This window comes from Chinchilla lanigera, unplaced genomic scaffold (assembly GCF_000276665.1).
Source record: "Chinchilla lanigera isolate Chin_1 unplaced genomic scaffold, ChiLan1.0 scaffold00113, whole genome shotgun sequence".
Taxonomy (NCBI): Eukaryota; Metazoa; Chordata; class Mammalia; order Rodentia; family Chinchillidae; genus Chinchilla; species Chinchilla lanigera.
The window spans coordinates 5,509,039-5,533,176 of record NW_004955514.1 but is presented as its reverse complement, the minus strand read 5'-3'; the positions used below and the strand labels follow the sequence as shown (position 1 = coordinate 5,533,176).

The window sequence follows — 24,138 nt, the reverse complement described above, 5'->3', positions numbered from 1 at the left end:
ACAGGTGATTACTGTGTGCCACCCTGAGACCAGCTGTCCAGGGGGACTCCCGGGAGGAGGGGGCCAGGAAGGTGAAGGCAGAAGAAGCAGCAGGACCAGAGAGGAAGGTAGAGAAGTGCCACAGGCAGCCCACTCCCGCCTGCCCCTCGAAGGAGCCAGGGCACAAGCAGAGCCATCACGGAAACAGTCGGCGAGGTGCAGGGTCCGCCCTGGTTCCTGGAGGCTGTGAGGTTACACACGGGGCAACTCGGAGTTCAAACTCCTGTCATTCCGGTGCCAGCTCAGCAGTCTGGCATAAACTGCCTGGTATTTCTGAGTGTGTTTTGCTCATCTGGAAACTGGCTGTGCCCCTGTCCATCTTGGGTAGCAAGGGAGCCCTGCACGTGTCACCTTACGCAGCAGAGAGGAACTGTGCAGATGCGATCAAGCCAAGGACCCTGCGGTAGGGAGCTGGTCCTGGATGACCTGGGGGCCTGGACAGAACTGCAGGGTCCCCTTAGTGAAAGAGGGAGGCAGGAAGGTCTGAAAAGGAGGAGAGGTGATCATGAAAGAGGAGGCGGGGGGACACCGTCCCAGGCTTTGAAGGTGAAGGATAACTAGTTACTGCAGCAATTAGAGGCAAACCTTGTGAAGTTGCCATGGAGATAACACGCCTAGGGTGCAGGGCCCAGGCCCTCCCTCCCGGCACAGTCCACAGTCGGCTCCTACCAGCTCTCTGCGTCTGTGTGACTTGTTTCCTCACACGTGTGTCTGATTCCAAGCAGCCGCTGGACGGCATTGCCTGACAAAAAGGACTTCTGCGTGGTTTTGCTTTTTTTTTCTTTTGACAATTATCAAAATGGCTGTGGGATCTGATTGAGAAGGGAGAGACGTTCTTGTTCATTCGATCTGCAGTTCATAGAGGCTGAGGGCGTCCCTGAGCAGCTCGGTGGCTGTAAATAATCATCACCCGCTCACAGAACAGCTGGTTTTCTTTCCAAATTGATGGTCGCTTTTCTGGTGGGGCGCACTTCCGCCAAGTGCTGTGCCGCACTTCCGCCAAGTGCTGTGCCAGCTGCAGGAGCCCGGCCGCTCGGGCCATGCACAGCGAGGCCCTTTCTCTTTCCCAGCAGAGAGTTTTCCTAAGATCACGACAGGACTTGCTGTAGGGTCTAAGTTTCCACAGCTCGCAGTGCCCGTGCCTCCCAGCCAGCTCCACCACTCCGTACTGGGCCCAGCACACGTCACAGAAGAGCACTGGTAGAGGGGCCAGGGTCTCGCGCTTACCCAGGGCATGACCGGGACCAGCTACTTAACCTCTCCGATGCCCGCTTTTTAGGGAAGGTGGGGGTGACAGCAGATGTGCACACCACCGGTATTCTCGTGAGAATCCTGCAGTGATTCAGCGTTTAGTGTGGCACAGGTGCTCTGTAAATGTCACCACTGCTACGCTTTGAGCTGTGTCTCCCTAAAATTCATGTGCCGAGTCATTATAACTCAGAATGCGCCCTGGTGTGGCAATGGGGTCACTGCGGGTGTCCTGAGCTAGGGTAAGATGACTCCACCCTGGAAGGAGCTGGGTCCCTGCTCCATGTGACTACCCCTGCGTGAAGGGGAGTGAGACCCCAACACACCCAGAGGAGGCCCCTGTGTAATACTGGCACTTTGCTGGCAAGGGATGGCACACCAGGGCTGGAGTGAGTCCTTCTCCGGCACCTTTGGAGGAAGCGCGGCCAACCCATGCCTTGCTCTCCCTCCTCCAGCCTCCTGACTATGAGGTGGTACCTTGCTATTGTTTGGGCAAGCCTACTTGTTTTGTTTATTGTTTGGTTTTTAGTTTTTCATTTTTTCATTCTTTGAAACAGGCTCTTGCTGTTGTTCAGAATGGCCTTGAACTTCCTTTGTAGCCTGAGCTGGCCTCAAACTCACCACAAGCCTCCTGCCTCAGCCTCCCAAGGGCCAGGGTGATAGACATGTACTGCCACACCTGGCTGAGCAGCTGGATCTGTGGTATTTTGTTAAACCAGCCCTGAAAAACCAGATGATATAAGTACTCTTAGTTATTAACACAATAACCTCAATTCACAGACACTTCTGTTCCAGACCAATTCAGTTCACCAAAAGAAGCATTCCACAAAATTTTGCTTCTGTTTGAGAACTCAGGCATTGGGTAACAAACACCACCTTCCCCAGAATCATGGAACAAAGTAAGTGTGTGAGCCCAGGCACACTCTATTCCCAAACAGAAAATGTTGCAGATGCCCGGCTGCCTCTGGCAGACTAGAAGATGAGCCTGTGGTCAGGGCGTTTCCTTCTCCCGCTTCAGCAGGTGCAGGTTGGGCCCCTGCTCTGGGTCAGGGCTGGCTGAGACAGGAAAGGTCCCTGCCTTGGAGCAGGAAGTGCTTATCGGGGAGTGAACAGTGGACGGGCGAAGGAGGCCAAGGGCACCGTGAGGAGGATCAGGACTAGGAGTAGGGTCTGCCGCTGTCCCCACGTCACTCCGACACCGGGCACCTGGATAGCGGGAGGGACATTCCGAGCGGAGGAAGCAGCCAGAAGAGAGGCCAGCGCCAAACAGGCAGCACCGCAGCCGCAAGTGTGTGGAGGCGGATCTGTTCAGGAAGGGGGCGGGGACGAGGGTGGGTGGGGACTGCTTAGGAGCTACAGAGGGCTACCGAGAGGGAGAATGCCCTAGAGGAAGGAAGCCAGGGACCGCGTCCTGGCCCGGCAGCAGGGATGTGTCCGGCTAGGTGGGGCGTGGGGCAGGGTGTGGGGTGTTGACAGCGGAGCACCGGGTCACTGTCTGCTGTGGAGAAAATCCACTCTGCATTCCTGAACAGATCTGCCCAGCAAGGAGCGGGCCCTGGCAGCCGCTCCTGGCCCTGGCTGCACCCAGCATCTGAGAAACCCCAACCCAGGCCAAGGAGCTCTTCACAGTCCGTGCTTAGGTCACTGTGAGAAGCACCTGTGTGCCCAGGGCCCTCAGGAGGAGTGCATCCACTGGGGTCTCCCCTGCTCCCGAGGCGCCTCCTCCGGGGTTGGGGTTGGGCAGGGATGAGGGTGTGGAGGGGCAGAGACAGCCCCAGCAGCCCCAGGTGGGATGCGTGGAATTCTGTCCTCAAAGCCCGTCTCTGCCACCACTGCCAGCCCCTCCACCCACTCCTCTGAGTAATACTGCTGAGTCGGGTGCCTCCATGGCTGAGTTTGGCCAAGGACGGGTCGCAGGTCCACAGCACCGCAGCCCACCCGGCCAGTGCTCCTGATCCTTTATCTCCACCCAGCATCTCCTGATTTCCTTCTCAGCTCTCCAATCACATCCTGCAGCTTCCTGGGCCCTGGCTGGGCCCTGGGCTGCCGCCGTCACAGGACAAGCACAAGGAGTGGCAGGGGAAGGGGTCAGGCACTCCCCACAGCTCCCCAAGGCTTCTCCTCCGTCCTGCTGACCCCTCAGTTACCTGCACACCCGGTGTGTCTGTCTCTGCTCTTCTGCTGGAAGAGCTCAGTGTGGGGGCCAGGGTGTAGCTTGGTGGCAGAACCCAAGCTGCACATGTAGGAGGTGCTGGGCTTGAGCTTCAGGTACCAAACAAGGAAATAAGAGGGAAATTATTTCTTCTTGCCCAAATCTGTGAAGAGTTTAAATTCATATTGATGAATATCTCAAGAACCACCTCTTCTCTTTTCTGAAGAGGGGCAAGGGGGCAAGGCCGTGTTCCTCCAGGAGCTGCAGGAGCTCTGACCTCAAGTGAAGACTCCAAAAAAGTGTCCCAAGAGATATAAACGTGTTCACCAGGGTGTGAGAAGTCACTTGGAAAACCTGGTCAGCTCTGGCCTTTGCTGCCATTCCGGGTGGCCCCCATCTCTGTCTGATTTTGCACTTTGGTTGAAATATTTTAAGATCATTTGTTTATTATAGTTGGGGATCCTGGAAGCCCAGGAGTGATTGTCAGTTTTTTTCATGTCTCACACCTGTGGCCCAAGCAGATTAGATACACACAGCTCTCTTACAGTGTCATATTTTATGTGTATGGTTTGAGAACTGAACCCAGGGCCTTCATGCTGAGCTACATCCCCAGCCCTTCTCCTTTTTTTTAAATTTTGAGGCAGGATCTCGCTAAGTTGCTATATTTCCCAACTTGTTTAGAACTTGTGATCCTTCTGCCTCAGCCTCCCAGAATGCTGGGATTGCAGGCATGCACACATTCATCTTTTTGCTGAAATTTGCAAACAAGTTTTATGTTTCAGTGACTTATTTTTCATTTCAATTTAGAGTCCATCTTGAGTGGAGATTTTTTTGGACACTCTGACTTCTGAACACAGATTTTTTTTAAATGCTGTTAACTTACAGGTAGCCCAGACTTGCCAAGGTCTCAGCTTCTCTTCGGAGAGACTTGTTTTCATATTTAGAGCAGAATTGCAAGAAGTTAAAGGTAGCAGTGGAACTGGAACTTGCTCTTCTGTGTAGAGAGTTGAGTCAGTGATTCTCACACCATGCCCCTCCATCCTCCATGCCCCTGTAGCAGAATCTGCCCCTGGTCCAGTTCTGTCTGGAGAGTCACCCATGGGTGGGTTGCATCCCAAAGTGTCAGGAGGAGGAGCTTGTTGGGGGGCCTGGGTGCTGGCCTTAATCTGGGGCTCTTCTCAGTTCGGTCCACTTAAATGTCCTCTGTAGATTCCCAGTTGTCTTCCCCACATTGGTCATTGGTACTGGGGGAACTCTTACAGAACTGTTTTTAAATAGAAATGGAGCTGGGTGGCACATGCCTATAATCCCAGCATTTGGGAGGATGAGGCAGGAGGTTTGTTGTGAGTTTGAGACCAGCGTGGGCTACAAAGTGAGTTCAAGGCCAACCTGAACTGCATAGTGAGACCCTGTCTCAAAAAGACAAAAAATAAATAAAAATGAAAAAGTATGTGTGTGTGTGTGTGAGAGAGAGAGACAGAGACAGAGAGACAGAAACAGACAGAGAGAGAGGGAGGGAGGGCAAGAATAAGCAATGATGCAGCTGTCATAGCATTTCCCTGCAGTCCTTGGCCTTCACCCGTTCCAGTAGGCTGGGTGCTAGCCCAGAGCAAGCATTCAAAACCCGCTTGCTTCATGGAGTCCAGCTCAAATAAAGCCCTTTGAGGAAACTGCCCTGGCTCACTGCCGAGGAGCCTTTGCCTTGGCCAGAATCCACAACCTGGAAGCAGTCAGATGGAGGCTGTGTCCCCGCCTACAGCGAGTCCTCCCCGGACTCCTGGGCCCTGCACGCACTCAGCCAACTGACACACGTGCGCAGGAGCATCACGTCAGCCAGCCCAGGCTGAGCTGTGGGAATCCGCAGAGCCGATCAGCCTGGGGTGGGCGGAGAGGAGAGCATTATCTTCTAGGATGGAAGCGCACCTCTGCGTGGGAGGGAACTCTGAAGGGCCCTGAAGCCCCTGAGAAAGCCGGTGCGTCTGCCAAGCAGAGTGCATGTGGTAACCCGTGCAGTGTGTAGGTGAGCGTCACTGTAAAATACAGCATGGCGGAGATGGACGCAGATGCTGTATATCATGTTATTTAGATAACATCAGGTCTGGTTTGCAGGTTTTGATTGAGGCAAATTTGAAGTGAGTGCAATGCTAGAATCTCCTTCCCTTCTCTCCACCCTCCCTCTTTCTTCATCTGTGCAGTCATGTAGTGAATGCCTTCATGAGGGACTTCAGTGTTGAGTGGAGTTACCATGTCCTGCTAAGCCTTTCTGCCGGGCTGCATGTTAATGGGTCTTGGGGGAGGAGAAGGAGGAGGAGGAAGGAGCCCAGCACCCTGCTGCTGCTTCCGCTGAAGGAGGAGGCCTCCTCCCTTCTCAGTCAATGCTGTTTCCCTGGGTCTTCCTGGACCATCGCTCAGAGGGCTCCCACATTGGCAGGGAGGGGCAGCTTTCCCTTCACTTAGGTGCCTGGTTCATCCAGGTACTTAGGAAAATAAAACAAAAAGCCAGATGCCCTGCCCAAAACAAAGCACTTAAAGACTGGCATCGTGGTGTAAAACAATGGTTCTCCACCGCTTTGCGTGTGTTGATGGACGTTTGGGCCATTTTTGAGACTTTGCTATCATGAATTGTGCTGCTATAAACGTGGCATTCATGTATCACTGTAATACGATGACTTTAACTCTTTCAGGGAGATACCTAGAAAGGGAACAGCTACATCAAATGAAATTTCTAGTTTTAGTTTTTTGAGGAATCGGTATACTGATTTCCATAGTACTTGTACTAATTTACATTCCTACCAACAAGGTAGAAGTTTCCTTTTCCCCCAGTCTGGCCAGCATTTGTGATTATTTGATTTCTTGATGGTGGCCATTGTTTGGGGGAAGATGGACTCTCAGTGCTGTTTGAACTTACATTTCTCTCATGCCAGGTGACGTTGGTCATTTTTTCATGTATTTATTGGCCACCCGTACTTCTTCTATAAAGTGTCTGATCATTTCGCTTGCCCATGTTTTGATGGGGTCTTTTCTTAGAGTGTTCTTATACTTTTGAGTTCTTTTTATATGCTAGCTATTAGTTCTCTGTCTGAGGAACAGCTTACAAAATTTGTTTTCCCTTGCCGTAGGTTGTCTCTTCACTCTGTCGGCTGCTGCTTTTGCTCTGCAGAGGCAAAATTTGATGTGATCCCATCTGTTGGTTCTTGGTACTGTTGCCTGTGCAACTGGGATTCTGTTCAGAAAGTGCTCGCCTACACCTATGACTTCAGTAGCTTTGCCTATCTTATCTTCCAGCATGTTAAGTGTCTCTGCTTTAACATTTATTCCTCTGATGTGTTTTGATTTTAGGTTAGTACATGGTGAGAGATATGGGTCTAGCTTCAGTCTTCTGCATGTGGTTTGCTAGTTCTCCCAGAAATCATTTATTAAAGAGACTATGTTGATTATGTGTCCTGCCACTTTACTGAACTTGTTTATCAGCTCTAATAGCCTTTTGGTGGAGGTTTTTGGGTTTTTCTGTATAATCATGTTATCTGTAATAAATAAATAAATAAAGCATGCGGTCTCTCTTTTCTTCTCTTTTCCCTCTGCCTAGGGCCTGGTCATTGAGCGCCTGGGACGGAGACCCCTCCTCATTGGTGGTTTCGGGCTGATGACCCTCTTCTTTGGGATCCTCACCATCACACTGACCCTGCAGGTGAGCACGTGGCCTCCAGGGAGGGTAGCATGGAGCTGGTGCCTGGCTTCACCACACTGGAGCCTTTGGTTTGGGGGTTCGTCCTACCTGCAGATAGCTCCTGCAATCCAGCTCTCACAGCTGCTGGATGGCTTTGGCAATGGGTCCTTGCACGTGGAGACAGGAGACCTCGCTTCTGGTCCTGTCATAGCCACTGATGAGTTGTGAGGTCCTGAGCAGGATACGTCCCCTCTCTGAGCTTCTGTGGGATAGAGGAGACCACACTGGATGGCCCCTAAGGTGCCCTATTCCATCATGGGACTACAACCCGTGCTTCCCAGTCATTGCCTTCTTGCTAGAAAGTTACCAGCAGTGGCAGCTCTTCTGCTTCCCGGCTGGCAGGCTCTGGGCAGACACTCACTGCTCTGCTTCTCTCGGGGCACTTTCTCCAAGTAGGGACACTTGTCCCTCCACCCTGGGATGCTGTGAGGCATCCACTTCAAATGCACCTGAAGCCCCTGGAACAAGTGTTCAGGGAAGACGTGCTTGCCGGGAGGATGGACAGTGACACCCTCCATCCTTACACAACTGATGTTTCCTCCTTTTCTGGAGATGGGAGACATAAATATAAATGCATAAGCTGCCCACAGTGACTCAGCTGGAGGAGGGCAGAGCAGGGGTGAGACCACAGATCGCACATGTCCTCCTCCTTGCCCCCGCTCTGCATTAACTGAGCACTTGTGCAGTCTCCAACCAGTCCACACCAGCAATCGATTGCTGTCAATCAATGCTCTTGGTGTTTTTGAAGAATAGCTCTTGACATTGAAAGCTGCTCATGTCATTGCCAAATGCCTTCATACTGCAAATGTTTCTGGAAAGAGGTCATCACGGGATGGTGGCATCTGAGGGACAGGGACTTGTCCTTTAGAGAGCAGGTGCTGGGGACACGCTACACAGAAGAGGGGAAGGTGTCCCTGTCAGGGCAATGTGCCATCAGGGACAGCGCCTGACCAATAGCAGGGCTCTAGGTTGTCCTCAAAGGCTGGCTTCACAGGTTCCTCATAACTCAGGGTTTGGAATAAGCCCCTGGGAACTGGCTGTAGTGGTGCAAACCCATAATGCCAGCACTCTGGGAGGCAGAAGCAGGAGAATCACAAGTTTGAGCCCAGCCTGGGTAACTAAGGGACTTAGTGAGACATTGTCTCAACATAAAATAAATGTAGTTCTGTGCAAAGGTCCTGCATTCAGTCCTCAGTACCAAAGGGCAGGGGTGAGGGGAGGGACTTGGGAGATGTCCCAGGTCATTGTCTTTTTGTCCCTGTGTCAGAGCTTATGAAAGGGCTGCCTGGAGCACAGGCTGTGTAAATGTGGTGGCTGACATAAAAGTGTAAATGTGGTGGCTGACATAAAAGTGGGAACTAAGAAATGTTTGCATGTGATGATACCTATAAAAATACCTCCTGTTGCCTGCTTGAGACAAAGCACCCAATCAGCATGAGTCATTCACTTGTTTACCGCTTACCATCCGCTCAGCTCTGCTGAGCTCTTCCAGGAAATGTCCCCTTGCCTCCTCATGCCTGTGACATGACTGGGTGTTTGCATTTTCTCCACGTGGGGCCCAGGACAGGACCTGACTCCATCAAAGATCATGAAGGCACACCAGGCAGGACCTGCGGTGCGGTCCGTGGTCCTCTGGACATCCCTGGCCTCCTCACCTGCTGCTCTCTGTTCTCTCACAGGACCACGCCCCCTGGGTCCCCTACCTCAGCATCGTGTGCGTCCTGGCCATCATTGCCTCCTTCTGCAGCGGCCCAGGTAGGCACCTCCTGCCTCATGGTGGGGTCAGGGGCTCACTGCCACTACCAAGGTGGGCGTTTCCCTCGTACAGTGGGGGGCCTGAGGCCCAGAAAGAAGCAAAGCCTGGCAAAGGGAAAGGGCGTGCCCCCTGCCTGCCCCTTGACCTTATGCAGATGCAGTGGATCGACCTTGTCCACCCACAGGTCGTAGGTAACAAGCTAATCCAAAAGGGAGTGGCTGCCAACGTAAATAACAAAATAACAATTTACGCCACGAGAACTGTGGACCAGATTCAGACTGCTTTGTAATGGATCAAAGAAAATCAAGGTGTACTCAGTGTCTGCAGAGTCCTGGGTTAGTGGGAAGATTCCACAGCGAGGAGAGGGTCTCAGATGTGTCCACTCCCGATTGCGGCTCTGCTCTGCTGAGAACTTTGTTCGCATTCAAGGCTGCGGGCAGTCCTGCGGAGGGCAGGTGGAAGGCAGCTTCAGAGTGTGGAGGTGATGAGCTGCCCGGCAATGGGCCCGGCACCTCACCGTGCCTCGAGCGTGGGGTGTGTAAGATGCTCCTAATCTCTGTTCGTCCAGGACTCATTCTTAGCCCCAGCTCTACCTTTCTTAGCCATGGTCACTGAGAAAGTCCTCTCTTCTTCTCGAGGGTCTCCTCATCTATAAAACTTAAATGATGTCAGGGCCCAAGCCATCCCCCGGTCCAGCAGGGGTCACAGTGGGCCGAGCAGGCGGGTTGAGGGCAAGGTCTGTCAGGGCCCTGTCTGGGAGGATGTCCTTGGTTCCTCTGTTTTGATGGAGAGACAGTTTCTATCAAAACAAGCAGAATTTATCTTCTGGCTCTCGCATGGTGTACTGATTTTCAGGGGCCATCCTGACCCAGGGCAATCACAGGGGTGGCGGGTGAAAAGCCTCTGTCCACACCTGCAACATGAGGATGTTGGTTGTAAAGAGGTGGCAGAGTGGCCTATGCAGTGACAGGGAGGTGTTAGCCACACACAGTCCAGACAGCAGGGAGGATGGTCGGAGGGCTGGAGGAGAGGATAGGAGAGGAAGGTATCTCCTGGCCACTCAGCAGGAGGATGAGCTGCAGCTCCTGGTTCGGGTACTGTGGGCTCAACAAGCAGATTCTTTCAGCCCTGCAGGGTGTCCACATTGCCAGCTAGGGAGAGCACTGACATGCGTGCCCTGGAGCTGCCTCGCCGGGTGACACTGGTGACAATCCAGACAGAGGTAGCTTCTTTTCTCAAGGGTTTACAGGCCAGTGTAACAGACCTTTCCTAACCTCTTAACTTAAAACCAGCACACACACACACACACACACACACACACACACGTATGTGCCTGCGTGGATACATGCACGTCCACTGTCTTGTGTCTGTTACATTTCCTTTCCACTGGCTCGTCTGTCTCCTGTGTGCTCATTTATTGAAGGTAGAGCTGGTCAGTTGCTGCAGAGGGCCAGGCAGTGAGTACTTTTTGCTCCACAGGTTACATGGTCTTTGCCGCAGCTGCTCGCCCCTGCGGCAGTCCTGTGAACATAGCCATCGAGGATGAGTGGATGAATGGCAGGAGTGGCTGCGTTCCAATTAAAGCTTAATTTACAAAAGTAGCCGTGGACTGGATTTGGCCTGTGGGCTGCAGTTGACAGAGAGCAGGTTTAGTGTGTCTCCCCCAAGTGGAAAATCCTGGGAGGGGTTGTGGTTTGGGGCTCAGGAAGTGCCCCGAGAACCCAGGACTGTGCTGAGGGCAGAGCGTGTCTGCTGGCACTTGCTGAGGAGTGAAAGCAACCCTTGAGGAATGGCTGGGAAGGAAGCTGCCTGCTGTTGAGAGTGGGTACGTGGTGGAGCCTGGCCCGGTAGTGAAGGCTTGGGGGACAGAGAACACAGAGACAGGAGCCCCAACTCTGCAGTACCCGAAGCACTAGGAAGAGGTTACAAGGGTTTAATGACATCAGCAAAAATATGGCGTCCACACTGGCGAATTAAATGCAGAAAAGGGATTGGTCAGCTTGGCTCCAAATTCTTTATTAGTGAAGGAGCAGGAGGAAGTTTCATCCCATTTACATCAATTTCTCAAGCCTTTATTGAGCACCTGCTGTGGGGAACAGCAGCAGCAGGAGGCAGGGGAGTGGAACAGGGGTTTAAAGCTGTGAAGCCAGTTTGTGAGCAGGTGCGTGACCACTGGCTCTACGGTGCTCACGCTTTGCTCTGTGACAAGCACCCTGCACATATACAGTCCAAAGCTCTTTAGCTGCCAACCAAAAACTGGAACAGAAGTTCCAGAACTTCCACCCCAAACTTACTTAAAAATCAGTTCCAAGGCCATTGCCTAAGAAAAGGCACCCTTAGCATGTTCCTGGGAAATGTGCCTTGAATGTTCCATACATGTAGACTAAATTCTGAGTCGTGTTTGAGGGAATGTATTCGCCTGCGTGACGCCAGCTGCGTGACAAACGTCCCTGTAGAGTGGAGGCTTAGCTTAACAGGAGTTCATTTATTACTCATGGAACCATCCACGGCCCTACTCCTATGCTGCAGCTCTGCCAGAACAGGGGATCTCACCATGCACTGCATTCTACAGGCAGAAGGAAGAGTGTGGCAGAACGTTTCCTGGCAGCCTCTGCCTAGGATAACCCCATCTCTCCCGCTCCTGTTTCCAGGAAGACGAGTCACCCAGCCAGACCTAGACGCAGGCTCTGTTCTGCAAATTCCAGACTCCCCAAGTCCAGCTTGGGCTTGATGTCTAGAAGGGTCTCAGCAAGGACCTGTGGATGGGGAAGTCGTGACCAGGAACTCAAAGAAAAGGGGCCAGGCTGGCGCTGCCTTGGCTGAGGGCTCAAAGGTGTACACAGGGAGGAGCTGAGCCCTCGGAGCCCCTGCAGTGACACCTGAAACCAGGGACAGAGATGTAAGTCTCCCTTGGGCCCCAGGCTGCCCTCTGACCAGTCCTGCACGTTTAGTTTCCAGGCATAATGACATCCTGGCATTCACTTTTCTTGGGTGTCAACTTGAGCCTGGGCAGTGTGACCAAATGATATGGTGAATATTTACATTTCTCAAAACTTATTCCAGCAAAAGACACATTGCCATTAAGCTCTCTCAAAAGCCAGCTGCCCCTTGCTTCCAACACACTTATCCCGTACTTCTTGCATGAACTTTCTGAATTCCTGCACTTCCGGTCCTCTTTCCTGAGTATCTTTGTGAGGTGTGATCAAAAGCTGGTGACTGCTGCTGCCAGTGCCACCCAGCGCAAAGGCAGAGCGTCCCCTAATGTGAGATAGCTAGTAAGTGTCAAGGCTAGGATTTGAACCTGAGTCTCTAAGAGTCTGTGCTCTTTAACCCATGACAAAGCATAAGAACTCAGAACCATGCACTGTTCTGCACTGTCCATCCCAGATACTCATCTGTCCCTGGCTTGGTGTGTTTTCTGTGGCTGTAACAGATCACCTGTGGCTGGGGAACCTAGAAGGGAAAGAGGTTTATTTGGCTCGTGATGCTGGTGGCTGACTATGTCACCGCAGGGGAGGAGGCATCACACAGTGGGAGCATGGGGGGAGAGATCCCACCCCATGGCGAGAGAAAGCCTAGAGAAGGACAAGGCTGGCTCACTCCTTTATAACAACCTGCTGTAGCTCTCATGGGAAAGAATCCACTTCCCAGGGACCTAGCCCATTCAGAGATCACTGTTAATCCCTTCCCAGGGCAGTCCTAACCAGCCCCCTTCCACTTGGCTCCACCTCTTAAAGGGCCCACACCTTTCAAAACAGTTACTGTGGACACTGAGCCTACTACACTTGAGCCTTTGGGGGACCCAGACTTTGTTCTAAGTGCTTTAATTCTCACCAAAATATAAGATAGCACAGTGAGATGGTCAAATGAAAATCACAAGAACCTGAGATCTTACCCAGAATTAAACTTTATGCATCGCCACAGGATACAGGCAAGGTGAGCAGCCATCAGCCCAGCCCCCAGCTCTGCCTTGTCATTGTGGATGTGCTCTGGCCTAGATTTTACATGCGAGGTCTCTGCGCAATGCAAAGTGAGATAACTGAGACACACAGCTTGAATATCGCATGGTTTCTCTCAGATGAATACCCAAAACAAAGACAACTTAAGGAGCGAAATAAAAGACAGATGATCGGAAGCAGGAAGGTAGACTTTGTGGAAATGGGAACAGGACCAGAGAACAGGGGGAGGACAAATGGTGGGAGCGACAGTGATCGAGATGCAATCCGTGCATGCGCCAGTCCCCTGACTGAATGCAATTGACATGCATCGAAAAAGTATAAAGGCACCAATTTTTAAATGTTTTTAAGAGGCAAACCAGGGCTCTAGAAAAGATATGCAGATGCCACTTTGTGATAAAAGAGGCTACTTGACACATTTCACACGCCGGTAATCCAGTAGCTGACATCTCCCTGGGGAGTCCTCACAGCTACGCATCCCACCCAAGCACTCGGGCCTCCGCCCCTGACAGCTATGCACAGTCGGGATTCGCTTCACCTTCTGGGAGAGCAGCCTGGGGCTCGGTAATGAGCCTGCGAGGACAATGGGACGGGTCATTCTTCCCCCTGCCTGGAAGTAGCAAATGGGTTAGGATAAGCTACTAAACCACCTGTTCCCACTTGATAGATGGAAAAGCCAGAGTTCTGATTGATTAAATAATTTTCCCCAACTCACACGGCTAAGCAGTAAATGCTAGATTTCCATCTTAGCCCTCACATTTCAAGGTCTGTGTTCACATCTGGCTGATGCTCATTAGCTGTTTGCTAAATGTGGAGGGGGATTGAGAGCATTTTGAGATGGACTTGCAAGGGACATGGCTCCACAGAGAATTCTAGAGAGGAGGAGGAAGCTTCTGTGTTTACCTTGTCAGGATGGGTGATCAGAAACCAGGCTTGTTTGTGTCTACATGGAAAGGTCAGTTTTTCTCTTAGTTTCTAGTTGTCAGATCTCCGTGGCTAGAGGCGAATTCAAAGCCTGCTGGTTTCCTCTCTCTAGCCACCCCATTGCAGATAATTGTCCCAACACTAAAGTGAGGGCAGACTTCAGTCTTTGTCTCTTGAGTTCACAGACACCTGAATCATAGCGCTTGGTGTTCAAGTGCCAACACAAACATAGCTTTGCAGTGAACCAAGGCAGAACAGGACAGGGGTCCGGTTTCAAGATGGAGAGGACCTCAGAGCCCTGGCAAATGAGGAACCATTATATGTGTGGAATGAATTAAGATGAAGATGCCCTGACTTTGGAAAGGATCTTAAAGGGTTTGCAGTTCAGCCATTCACAGAAAGCTCAAGTCTCATCTGTGGTGTCCCTGCTAAGAACTCCTCCATTCATGGTTTGATTGTTTCTATTTCTGGGGAACTCACTACCTCACAAAACAGACTCTCTTTTTTTTTAATTTAATTTTTTTTTTTTTGGTACCAGGAGTCGAACTCATGACCTCAGGCTTAACAGGCAAGCGCTTATGCCACTGAGCTATATCCCAGCCCCTACAAAAAAACTCTCTATACACCCCCAGGTCAGATCTGGCCTGTGGCTCGTTTTGTGTGACCCATGAGCAGAGAATGGCTGCTATATCTTAAAGGTAAGAAGAAAAAACATGTGGCAGAGACCATACACATCCTGGGAAGCCTCCTGTATTATCAATCTAGCATTACAGAAAAATTGGCCAGTCTGACTCTTGGAAGAAGGGAGGGTGGAGCAGTTTAGGAGACAGGAAAAGACTTAGTTCCAGGCAGCAAAAGCAGCCAATAACCCACCAGAATGTAAAAAGAAGTTAGTGGCAGTGGAACCACAAATAAAACTACTACAGGCAGAGCAGCAGAGCTCTGGGGAGCTTCCCGGGCTGCCTTGATCAGCCTGGTCATCATCTCAAGCATGAGGCCCAGGCTCGGTACTGTCTAACAACGCATGACCCCAGTCATAGCCACGTGCAAGAATCTGGCTCAGGCTGGGTGTGGTGGCACACGCCCAGCACTTGGGAGGCTGAGGCAAGAAGAACATTGTGAGTTCAAGGCCAGCCTGGGCTACAAAGTGAGCTCAAGGCCAGCCTGAACTGCATAGTGAGACCCTGCCTCAAAAAGACAAAAAAAAAAAAAAAAAAGAATCTTTGGCTCTGCACAGGGGTTTTCAACCATGGCTGACCATACTCGAGTCACCTGGGCAGCCGGAAACCTTCCAGCCACCACAGGCAGGCCTCATCTGAGGCCAGCAAAGCCACACCCTCCGGGTGGTGCCCAGCAAGAACCTCTGCCCAGAACCTGGGGAGACAGGAAGTGTCAAGGGACGGCCTAGGGCTGACCCCTGAGGGCCCAGGGTGATGCACTAGGGATTTTACTTTCCTCCTGAATTATGCGGAGGTCTGTCAGGAGATCTTTATTTGGGGTAAGGAAGAATTTGAGACTGGGACAGCCCAGGCTGGGCTTGAACTTGCCATCCTGCTGCCTCAGTCTCCTGAGTCCTGGAATTGTAAGTGTGCAACATCCCCCTGGTGCTGTAGGCATGAACTTCCCAGGGCAGATTCCCAGCAAGGAAGCCGGACCTGGGAGGTGGTTAGGAGGGACAAACCAGAAGCAGAGAGACCAACAGGTCCTGGAGGACCTTGGGGTGCAGCTAACCAGGAATTGTGCCACCCTTGCCAAGGGTCCCGAGGGTGATACTCTTGTGACACACACAGGTCCATGATCATGGAGCCCTTCCTGTTCTTTTTTTTTTTTTTTTTTTTTTGGTTTTTCTCCGGTACCGGGAACCGAACTCACGACCTTGCGCTTGCCAGGCAGGCACTTTGCCGCTGAGCTAAATCCCCAGCCCCGCCCTGCCTGTTCTTGTGGCCGCTGATTCTGCTCAGCATTTGCAAATGGCTCTTTTGCCAGTGTGGACCGTGCTGCGTTCCCACAAGTCAGCTGCCCGCCCCACCCCCTGCTCCCCGCCCCCACCCCATGTTCCCTCAGCATCTGGGCCTCTCCAGATAGCAGTGACCTCAGCCACAAGGTTATCCAGGACTTGGGAGTGTCCCTTAAGCTCACAGTGACAGCACACAGTGTCAGGCCCTGGGGTAATTACCTGGCTAAGAGAAGCTGTCACTTTGATTGTGAGATCATCTGTCCACCTCAGCGGACAGGGAGGAGCAAGTCCCAGGGAGAGTGAGGCCAGGGAAGCCAAGGAAAGGACGGCCAAGGCTTCTCTTCTTGGGGTGCCCTGGAAATAATGGCACTTCCGTGAAAAAAACCTGGAGCACGCCCAGGGCAGCTTCTCTGGCAAGCAGATCGACTTAACACAATTTGACAGGGACTTGAAACTGGGTGAAGGGAAAGAAGGCAAACAAAGAAGGCAGTTTCCTGCTACATATTTTATTTGTGTGCATAACCCCAAGGCAGCAGCAGAGAAGCTTCTTCAGCGAGGCACAAGAAAAGAGCTTTGCCTTTGATGAAGAAGTGATGGTCTCCAATGCATCAGTTCCAGTCTGAATATTTCGTTATGGGCCGACTGAGAGCCTGGCAGCAAATTGAGCCCTCAAAGCGGAGTTTGTGGCCCTTCAGAGAAGGACAGCCGCAAACAGAGGGACTTTGGTGCAGGTGGGGATCTGAGTGTTGCAGAGGACCAAGGTGTCCCGACCCAGGGATGCATCAGGCCTTCCAGCACAAACCGCCTGGAAGAGGGGCACCCCTGCTTTATCCCATTGCGTTCATCCAGAAAGATGCCAAGTGTGCACACATTTGAGAGGAATTTCATGATCTACTTGCCTGCCCCTTCTTCCCCAACCCCACTGATACGTTCTCTCTGTGCCTGAGCCACCCTGAGCTACCAGCTGCTAGCACACACGCGCACACATGCACACATACACACTCACACTAACATGATCCCAGCCTTTGCACACACTGTCCTGCCCCATGCCCCAGAACACCTCCCTATCCGTCCTTCTGAACACTGCTTGCCACCTTTTAAAAATCAGCTCCTGCCACCCCTCGAGCCTGCCTCAGAGCAGCCAGCCCCTGTCTGCAGCCCCTGGGTGTATCCTGCAGTGGCTCTGAGTGCTCGGTTCTCCAACAGCTGGGACAGCCTCCAGAAGAGGGACCACGTTCACTTCACTCTATTACCATGCAAAGGTTAGGTCCGCTCACTGCACAGTGGAAACCAATTCGTCAGGAGGAAAAGGATGTCAGGGAAAGAACTATATGATGATGATGAGTTAGCTGAGACGGCCCGGCCCTCTCAGGCAAAAACCACATGCAAAGAGCTTGCATGGGAAATGTAAGGAAGTGCGTTTTTAGCCACAGACAGGTAGACACTAGAGTAGTCACTCATCCTGCAGTGGTCCATTTCTTTGATGTGTGTTCTGCTATCTGCAGGTCACCAGGTAGAACACGGGTTCTGTAAAGCTAACAGTGACTGATTAGGAGGTCTTATGACGACTCTTTCCTTGTGCCTTTTTTTTCTACGGTATCTGACTATCTTAATCATTTCAGGGAAGCTCTTCTTTAGAACCCAGTGTGCTGGGAAAAGGCAAAGAAAGCAAAAGGCACGTTTGTAAGGACAGTTTGCAGAGGACAAGTTAATCCATGGGGTGGTTTTAACTTTTGTACCCCGGGTGCCACACGTAGAGGCTGCCCACTGCCCAGCCTCACTGGAGGGCTGTGCTTAGAGGAACACATTCAGCACTCACCTCTTGAGTCCCTGCTGTGTAGTGTGTGGTCTTGTCTGCCACCACCTTTGTGGCCCGTGCCTTGTCTTTTCCTGACCCCAATGTCTGCCTTCTCTGCATCAGTCCTCCAATCCCCACCACCAGAGCACACGACAGTTCATCTTCACTCTGGTGCTGTCGTCCCAGACTGAGTGCAGACCCCACAAGCTAAGGTCCCCCCATCCCACTGGTCTGTCCCCACCTCTGCCAAAAGTGGGAGTCTCAGGAAACCCACACTTCTGTCCTTCTGCTACAAACCAGTGGTTCCCAAGACTCCTGTGAGGTTTCATAATTGCCTCGAATGACTCAGAACTCGGGAAAGTGCTTTACTTAGAATTACTGCTTTTTAAATAAAGGACACAACTCAGAACTGCCACGGGGAAGAGGTGCATGGAGGCAGGGGTGAGATGCGGGACTCCCAGAACCTGCGTGTCTGCCAGCCCCGCCCCCACCCAATCCTCTGGGGGATTTTGTCATTTAGGCACAACTGAGTCAATCATGGGCCACTGGTGATTGCACCTCCCCCCCAGAGCTGAAAGTTCCACTCTCAAAGCAGGGACAACCCCTGCCGTGAAACGATCTAAGGGCCACCTGAGTCACCTCGTTGTCATAAACTCAGGTCTATCAGAAAAGGGTTCATTGTGAAGTCACCTGTCACCACGATACGCGGAGACTTCTTGGAGCTCTGGACTGGGAACAAAGGTCACATATATGGGCTACTGCTGCTACAACTCAGCGACAGACCCTGGGCCAGGGGGTAGAGGTAAAGGGTGGTCTCTGAGGTGGTGCCCCGGTTCATGGAGGAACATTCAGGGACAGTGTCCACTACAATATGTGTAACCTCGTAGGTGGCCGGACCATCAGTCCCTCCTTGCAGGTAGGCACAGAGGTTCCTGAAGGGTTGGGGAGGGCTGATATAGGAGCCTTCCCAAGCTGAGCTGGGCACTGAGAATCCCAGCCAGACTCTCAGTACTGCACAGCAGGAGCCCGTGAGATTGCAGGGGAGAGGAAGGGCCGGCCCCAGCCCAGCAGACCTAAAGAACCACCTGGGACAAGGTAGAGGGAAGAGAAAAGGAAATACCCAAGATGATGCACTTGGTCGGCATTAACTGGATGCCAGGCATACTCCACCCTTCCAGGTAGAAGGAAAAAGAACATCACATGGCCCCTGTCCTGGAGGGCTCATGGGGAAACAGACCTGGCAGTTGATAGAGCCAGTGTGTGCTGAGCACCTCGTGTTTATCCAAACACATCCTTTTAATTCTGTCTGAGACACTGAATCTGCGATTTCACAACTGGGCAGGGAGAGACCAGACTCTTCCCACTGCCTCTAAATCCCAGGCTGGTCAGGGATTCCATCAGCTTGGATGTGGGCTCTGCTCAGCAGCCTGCGTGGCCCAGGATGGAACTTGGTCAGCTGCTGATCACCAAGTCATGATGCAGCTGACAGGAAGCTACCTGGCACAGTGTCCCAGGTGCAGGCGCCTGGGACGTTCCTCCTTGTTGAAGGAATTAATGAGTGAACAAGTGAATGACAAACAAAAGAGGGCAGTAACCCCACACACAGCCTTGGCCTGCACCCCAAGCTTAGGTAGGGATCCCAGCAGATGACTCTGCCTGAAGGAATTTTCGTGCAAAATGGATGACCAGTACATTAACTTCTAGTTTTCGGACTGAGCAGAAATTATTAGGTGGAAGAAATAGGTGTATGTGCCTTAAAATAATTACAGTTGTAAGCTAAGAGAACCAGCCTGACAAAGAATGGGTATATAGTGGTCATTTTGGAAAAACAGGTCCATGTAAAGCAAAATGAATCCTCCTTTCTCAAGACACCTTGATCTTCAGGGCTATTATTTTGCCATTGGTGTCCATCAGCTTTCCATGACTGTAACAAAATACCTGAGATGAGCAGCTTGCAAAGAGAAAGCCTACGCTGGCTCAGTTTGGGAGGTTCTTGTGCATGCTTGCTTGGCCCTGTTGCTTTGGGCCCCCTGGGGAGGCTGCCTGTTCTGGGGGAACAGGGTGAAGCAGAACCACTCACATCCCAACCAGGCCAGGGGCTAAAAGGAGGATGACGAAGGGACTGGGGTTCCACAGTCCCCTTCAGGAGCTCATCCTGACTGACCAAAGACCTTCAGCTAAAACCTAACCTCCCGTTTGCCCCATCCAGGGACCAAGTCTCCAAGATTTGGGCCTCGAAGGATCCTCAAGATCTGAACAATAGCACCTCATTCCCGTTAGCTAGTTCCCTACACTCTTCGGTTTCAGAGCTTCTATTTCTGCTTATAACTTACTGTCTTTTTAATTTATTTTTGTAAAAGTAGTTGCATATAATTCCTTGAGAAGCCATAACTAATTGCCACAAAGCAAGTAGCTTAAAATTTATTTTCTCACAGATCTGGAAGCTAAAAGTATAAAATCAAGGTGTCATAAAAGTCAGACTCCCTCCACAGGATCCCAGGAGGACCTGCAGGCCTGGTCCACCTTCTCGGTCTGCTGGCCCTTGGCGTTTGGCAGCAGGACACCAGTCTTGGGCTCTGTCTTCACGTGGCTCCTCCCATGTCTCCTCCATCCTCCCAGTGTGTGTCCCTTTAAGGACACCAGTCATGGGGCTTGAGACACTCTGGCTTCTGCTTACCTTCATCATTTCTGCACAGACCCTCATACTCATCAAGGCCGCATTCCCAGTGCCACAGGATAAGACTTCAACTCATTCTTGTTGGGACACAGTTCAGTGTGCAACAGTGACACATGTGCCCAATAGGAAACTTTAAAATACAGCTATGTTCTCAGGGAAAATAAATGTCTCCACTCACTAGCCAGACAGTGAGGACTAACACTTTAATATAACAGCAGCTAGCATTTATGAAACATTTACAATGTACTAGGTATTATGTAGAGCCCTTTATGGGGGTAGTTCTGTTTTATCTTCAGAGCATCATTTATTTATTTTTTTGTTTTGTTTTGTTTTTCTCCGGTACCGGGAACCGAACTCACGACCTTGCGCTTGCCAGGCAGGCGCTTTTGCCGCTGAGCTAAATCCCCAGCCCCATCTTCAGAGCATCATGTGAGATAGATTTTATTATCATCTTACAGAGGGCAAAAATGAGGCTCTGCAAGATTACATAACTTGTGCACAATTACTCAGGTGTCTTGTTAAAGACAGGATATTCATTCAAGTCTGGCTTCAAAGATGAGGTATTTACTCTGCAGGTTGCCCTGTGTGGAATGTGGGAGGGAAAGAAGGAAGAGGGGGGTGGGAAGGAGGAAAACAAACATTCAGTCTTTTTACAACACACTGCTGCATTCGATAGATAGATGATTGATAGATAGTTGATAAATAAATAGAGGATGGATAGATAATAGATAGATGATTGATGAATAGATGATAGATAGATGTTAGATGAACAGATGATAGATAGATGATAGGTTATAAATATGTGATAGATGATAGATAATAGAGAGATAGATGATAAAGATAAATGATACATAGAGGGATACATAGGTGATGGATAGATGGTAGATACACAGATACATAGATAGACAGTGGATAGTAGACAGATGATAGATGCATAGGTGATAGATAGATGACAAATTATAAATAAGTGCTAGATGATAGCTAATAGATAAATAGACGTATGATAGATCTGTAAATAAGGGTCATTGTTTCTCAAGCAGTTTTGAATTCTTGTCCCTCTAAAGGTAAAATTTTAATTTAAATCTAACCTGAATTTAATGTAATAAATTTTAATTTAATTACTTAAGCTATGTAACTTCTTTTAATTAATTAATTATTTATTTTTATTAAAATTAGCTTCTCTGTAACTACACCGTAAGAAGTACAGTTTTTGTCAGGCAGAAGTGACTTCTGAGGTTCCACAGTCCACTGTGCTCCCCGCCCAAAACCCCAGGTTCTACCTCCATGGAAAATATACCCTGTCCTGTGGATAAAGATCCAGATTCATTTACAGTTCTGGCAAAAGCGATTCTGATCCTTAAAGCTAAACAGGCAAGCTCAGCATTGTGTCTTGCTGTGTGCCCGGCTCAGACCTCACCCTGTGATCCAACTGCCTTCCAAACACGCGAGATTCGGGGGACATTTGGATCTGAACCATAGCACCCACCGTCCTCCCTGGGGTTTCGCACATGCTCTCTTCCCCTTCCATCTCTCCTGCAGCCTCAAGAGATAGATACTGAGCATCCCAAATCCTGAATAAGAAGCAGGGTAATGTTCTTTATGATTTCCTGCCAAGCTCTCTCCAAAAAAGGCTGATCCCTCCGAAGCAATCTCAAGGTAATGCTGCTCTTGGGACAATTCAGAGCATTTGAAGGCCCCAGTGCATAAGCCTGGATTTTCAACAGATGTATAGAGAGTTTCCAAAACAGGTTCTGCAGTCTCTGCAGTGGGTGACCACAGCTTGGCCTCCAGGGCTTCCTGCAGTTTCTGCCAGCAGCTGTCACCATCCTGGCTGGGACTCAGATAATCCCTGGACATCCAGCAGAGGAAAGTGTCACTTAGTTATTCCTTGCAACTGCTGAGACAGTGAGAATGAGGTTCTCTGTTGCAGTGAATTAGTTCCCTGTGGCTGCTGTAACAAAGCACCAGAAGCTTGAGATAACAAAAGTGTCTTCTGTCTCAGTTCTGGAGGCTGGAAGTCTGGCAACAGACACCTGCAGGGGCTCTGGAAGCGGCCATCCCAGACCCTCACCTGGCTGCCGGCGATGCTTGGCTCTTAGCTGCAACGCTCTAGTCTCTGCCTCCATTTTCACGTAGCCTTCTGTTGCGGCGAGGTGAGGGGGTGTGCGCAAATCTCCCTCTGTATAGAAGGATAAATGTGACTGCATTTAGGACCCAGGCTGATAATCAAAGATGAACTGTTCTCCTCAAGATCCTTGACCTAATTACATCCGTGTTAGCTAGTTTTCCATTGTTGTGATGAAGAACCTAACATATTCGTCTTAAGCAGAGGCAAGGTTTGCTCTGGCTCATAATTTCAGAGACTGCAGTCCATGGTCCCTTGGCTCTGTCCCTTTGAACCTGTGGCACCACATGACGTCACAGAGGAAGTGTGGGAGGAGGAGGACCTGTTCACCTCATCTCAACCAGAAAGCAGAGAGAGAGGAAGGGCTGGGGCCCCAGTAGCCCCTTCAGGAGGACGCCCCAGTGGCCTCACTTCCTTCCACTAGTCCCGTTTCCCTAAGAGTCCCACCACTTCCCAGTAGCCCCACAGCTGGCAACCAAGCCTACAGCACTTCGGACAGTTCACTATCCCAACCACAGCAGAGGCCCCAAGGAGCAGGACTCAGAGGCATTTGGGGCAGGAGGAGGAGGAGGTTCACATCCCACAACAGCATCTCATAAGGCAAAAAGCATGAAGCCACAGGGAATACTTGGGAGGCTGGCAAGCAGCCCAGGCTGTCAGGAGTGGCAACAGAAGGTAGCAAAGCAGACTCAGAGGTGGGCTGGCCCAGGTCAGACGCTGCCTGTGTGCTCGACCTATAGAACAATCAGAAGCTAGGGTTCAGGAACCAGCTGTCTCCAGGGCCCAGTACTAGTAATTCTTACTACTAGCCATGTGGCTATGAGAAAGTTGCTTAACCCCTCTGGGTCTCATCTGGAAACTAAAGATAATAATAATACCCACCTCCCCTGGGTGCGGTAAGGACAAAGTCTGTCATTCATTCCTATAGGTCCTAGGGGTACGATAATGAACAGAGACAAAAATACCTGTCTTCGTGAAGTGTTTATTTCAGTAGAGGAAGATGACATAAAATAACATGAAAAGTAACTTGTAAAATCATGGATTAAAAAGGGGAAAATTAGTGCAGGAAAGTAGATGGAAAGTTCCCATGAGAGAAAATTGTGATTAGAAGTAGGGCTGTCAGGGAGGGACTCCACAGGAGGTGCTGATCAAGCAAACATTCAGGGCAGTGAAAAACAAGATGTCCAAATAATTGCAGGAAGAATGCACTGGGAAGGGGAGATAACTGTGGAAGGCCCTAGGCAGGAGTGTGTTTCATTTATCTGAGGCCCACAGAACCCGAAAGAAGGTGAAGGCAGAGCAGCTTGAAGTTTTGGACAAGGGGACCAGGAGGCCAGCAGATGTGCACAGCTCTGTAGGTCATTTTCAGGCCCTAGGCTTCCTCTCTGTGAGAGGTGCCAACCCTCTGTGGATTTGGGGAAGATGCGTTTGGTGCTGTGTGGGAGGCCAAGGGTGGAAAGTGGGAAACCAACTGGGAATCTCTTACTGTCGGGCAGCAAATGCAGATGCTGCACGGCCCAGGGTGTTTGCGGAGGAGGCCTGAGAGGTGGTGAGTCTTAAATATAGTGATATTTGTGTGTTGTAATGATTGAGTGCCTTGACAGGCTGGATATAGAGTGTGAGAGCAAGACAAAAGCCCAGATAGCTCCCAGCATGGGGCTACTATCAGCTGCAAAGGTGGGGGAATCAGGGCTCAGTCACAGACACAGATCAGGGCTCAGTCACAGTCATACAGATCGGAGCCCAGTCATGGTCATAGAGATCAGGGCTCAGTCACAG

General features: G+C 50.8%; 1 protein-coding gene across 1 annotated transcript in view; it reads left to right on the top strand.

Moving 5' to 3' along the window:
* Slc2a9 (solute carrier family 2 (facilitated glucose transporter), member 9) overlaps positions 1 to 24,138 on the top strand; it is a 145,744-nt gene that overhangs the window by 92,152 nt on the left and 29,454 nt on the right. The window contains exons 9-10 of the mRNA XM_005408843.2: positions 7,026 to 7,127; positions 8,846 to 8,921. Of these exons, the coding sequence (XP_005408900.1) occupies positions 7,026 to 7,127; positions 8,846 to 8,921 (178 nt within the window). The remainder of the gene's footprint in view (positions 1 to 7,025; positions 7,128 to 8,845; positions 8,922 to 24,138) is intronic.